General features: G+C 47.9%; 1 protein-coding gene across 1 annotated transcript; it reads right to left on the bottom strand.

Moving 5' to 3' along the window:
* Positions 1-545: 545 nt before the first annotated feature.
* LOC115327422 lies at positions 546-1,772 on the bottom strand. The gene is made up of 4 exons (XM_042286178.1): positions 1,750-1,772; positions 1,246-1,538; positions 834-1,105; positions 546-773 (listed from the first exon to the last, which is right to left on the bottom strand). Exons 2-4 carry the CDS (start codon positions 1,462-1,464, stop codon positions 674-676), a joined length of 591 nt encoding a protein of 196 aa, XP_042142112.1. The 5' UTR covers positions 1,465-1,538; positions 1,750-1,772; the 3' UTR covers positions 546-673.
* Positions 1,773-2,974: the final 1,202 nt, after the last annotated feature.

Here is a 2,974-nt window from a genome sequence, read left to right as displayed (position 1 = left end):
TTTCGGAAATATAGTTGTTTATCAATTTCCGTTCCATAGTACTAAACAAAAATTTCAAAGATTGAATGATTGCGCGACACCGCGGAGGTACTCTAGCATGCACCTTTGGTCGTACTCTTCAACCAGCTTGCTCAGATTCTTTGCTACGCGGATGTAGGTGGCCTTGCTGCTCCTTTGAGGCTCTCCGCGAAGTACATCTGCCAGCTTCTGCTCTGTCAAGCTCTGCTCCCTTAGGAATGCGGCCACTAGCTTGTACGTGTCCGGATGATGCAGCCCCAAGGACTTCTGGAATGCATTGTGCCAGGACTCGACGTGGTTGTTGGTCCTCGGGAGCCCTTCGGTGATCCGTTCGTAGCAGCTCCAGAAGTCATGCGGGAAAAGTGCTGGCCTACGCGACCGGCTCCTTCCGATGCTGGAGCCCACGTACGTCCTCTCGAAGTAATCGAACATTTTGTTGAGGCCGTCGTCTGTTGAGGGAGCATCGTCTTGGAGCTCTTCCAGTCCTGGACACAAACAAACGCAAAAAGCTGATAATTACAAAAGCAATGTACATGTATTCTTAAACTAAGACCAGATTTAACGAGAACCAATCCAGACAAGTAACGGAAATCAGTCTTGCACGACGTTGATATGACAACGAGGCTGGCAACGCACGAGGCCTTGCCCGCCAGTACTAAAAATTTCCTTTACCTCGCGTAATGTCACCGGGTCGAACAAACGCCAGTGCCGGTATCATGCTCACTCTTCTTCGGAAGTCACCGTCCTCACGATATCTGCGTAGAAAATTTCATACCTGAGAGGTCAATAATTACTTGTTATTTTGACTGATTTACCTGACGATGAGGTGCTCCTCCTGCATCCGACGAACAAACGACTGTTTTAGGTGGAAGAAGCAGCCCGTCACTTTGGCTGTCGGGAACACCGACTGAAAAGCTCGCTTGGCCGCCACTTCAAAATCCATCATTAACGTCTGAGGCGACAGTCGGGGGCAAAGTTCCTTGAGTGTCCTGAAAACGCGCCCGTAGGCTTCCTGGCTCCGTTTGGTCATCAGGCAGTAGACTAGCGGTAGCACCTTGCCATGAACAAGTCCGTGGATGGTATAGACCTGCAAAGTAAGGGCACACTATTTTGGAAGCGACACGATGAGATGGAAGCGTCGCACTGTAGTCACATACAAATTTTTAGAACAAAAATTTAAAGCCGCCAGGTCTTACATATGTAGAGCAACATAGGCGTGCGTCGTACCTGATGGAAGAGCGACGGCGAGACGTCGAAAGTGCCATCGGCGAACCAGTCAGCGTACTGGCTGAGGAGTCGAAGGTTCTCGTCCGTCGCAAACATGAATAGACGATCTTTGTCTTGTGCGCCAGAATCATACAGCAAGAACGATCGCCCGTCTGGAAGCGATTCAAGCCAGCTGGGGAGGTCGATCTCGTGAATATGCTGTGCAGCAGGCAGCGGCATGTTTAAGGCGCGGCGTGCCCTTTGTGCTGAGCGGGCCAATGCGCTTACCGAGGGAAGCTTCAGCCGCTCAGAACCTGTAATTAAATCGTCAATTTTCTGCACTTAGGAACACCACGAAAGTATTTGGGGCTGCTGGAGAGAGAGAGTGAGAAAACAAACTTTTATTTTTATCCTTTTTAGTTTACGTCGTTGTCTATAAATTTATAGGATTCCTTGCGATGACGACGACCACGATTATCTAAAGCACTTGTTTAGTTAGAATCCTGGTGAAATATCTCTGCTTACTTGTTAGGCCACTGGTAGCTTGCGCAATCATCATTCGCGGTTGATAATCGGTGGTCCTGGCTTTCTCCTTGACCGCAGCAATCACTTCCTCTGCCCGACAGACATCGGGATTCGGCAGGTGACCCTGGTGCTCGCCGGTGGTCTGCGCAAGTGTGGAGATATATTAAAAGTATGTTATTATAAAAATGGCACACTGAAGGCGGCGTACGTAATAGCTCAATCGCATAATCGAGTTCTGACAAATCAAAAATTCTAGAGACAGAAGTTTTATGGTACAATAACCGTTTGCTTACCTTGACGAGGGTCAGTGCACTGTCCCACCCCGCTGTTGTGGCTCGACCGCTGCAGCTTTTTTTCGAGCACCTCCATGTCCTCTGTCCGGTGTTCTCGTTCAGTCTATCCAGGCGATAGGAATAACCATTGTGTTGCAAAAGTGGATGATCTTTCTTGGACTTCGTGATCGATAGCATTTCCACGTCCTGAACAGCACTCCGTTGGAAGATCCGACTTAGTCGTCACGAACGCCCGCAGTGCCCAGCTCCCCTTTTATATTCGCCTCTATACCCACGGTTGACGATTGATTAACCTTGAAAGGGTTTCTCCCAATAACGATAGGTGTTATTGGTGGACAGTTTGACCTCTGTTACGTATGAACAAAGGCCGACCGACATGGAAGTTGTAACCCCTTTCACCGTATCTCCAGAATCGCGTCCCGGAACTTCGCGTGTGCCTCCTTAGAAAATTCGGGTTAAACCTTAACGTTTAACCCGCTTTCCAGTGAAAGAACACAAAGGTTGTCCTCTCCAATGCTTGTATTTCTTTCGTTCCGGTTTAGTGCGACGAAGAGATCGTCTTTCCATTGTTCTCCAAAGTTATTTTCGAACCTGTGAAAAGAAGCAGCCCTTTGTTCAGAGATAAGTGGAAAGGGAAAAAGGTCTTAGGGTTCACGTTCTCATGAACTGCATTCAATTTTTCAGTGTCAAACGTTCTTCAAACAATACAGTTAATGTCCAGGCGAGCTGGGGATAGTTAATCATGATGTGCAAACGCGAAAGTGAGGCGGAAAATTTGGATACCATGAAGCCGAAAAAAAACTACAGAAGAAGACGTCTCTAACGCAGCTAACCCGTTTTTAGCAGGACCAAAACGTTTTACGGAATATGACCTTGTCCTTTTTGTTTTTCTGTGTGTCCGGTAATTGCAAAGGGTATGTCCGCGGAATGTT

This window comes from Ixodes scapularis, unplaced genomic scaffold, assembly GCF_016920785.2.
Source record: "Ixodes scapularis isolate PalLabHiFi unplaced genomic scaffold, ASM1692078v2 PGA_scaffold0__279_contigs__length_252992795, whole genome shotgun sequence".
NCBI lineage: Eukaryota > Metazoa > Arthropoda > Arachnida > Ixodida > Ixodidae > Ixodes > Ixodes scapularis.
Note: the sequence above shows the minus strand (reverse complement) of the source record. Positions and strands in the feature narration are given on the sequence as shown.

Bases quoted from the DNA above. Each gene is read 5' to 3' on its own strand.
- LOC115327422 (XM_042286178.1), bottom strand. From the start codon at position 1,464: ATGCCGCTGCCTGCTGCACAGCATATTCACGAGATCGACCTCCCCAGC. The intron at 1,106-1,245 runs GTACGACGCACG...CTTACTTTGCAG, and splicing joins CGCCGTCGCTCTTCCATCAG to GTCTATACCATCCACGGACT. The intron at 774-833 runs GTAAATCAGTCA...TTTTCTACGCAG, and splicing joins GAGGAGCACCTCATCGTCAG to ATATCGTGAGGACGGTGACT.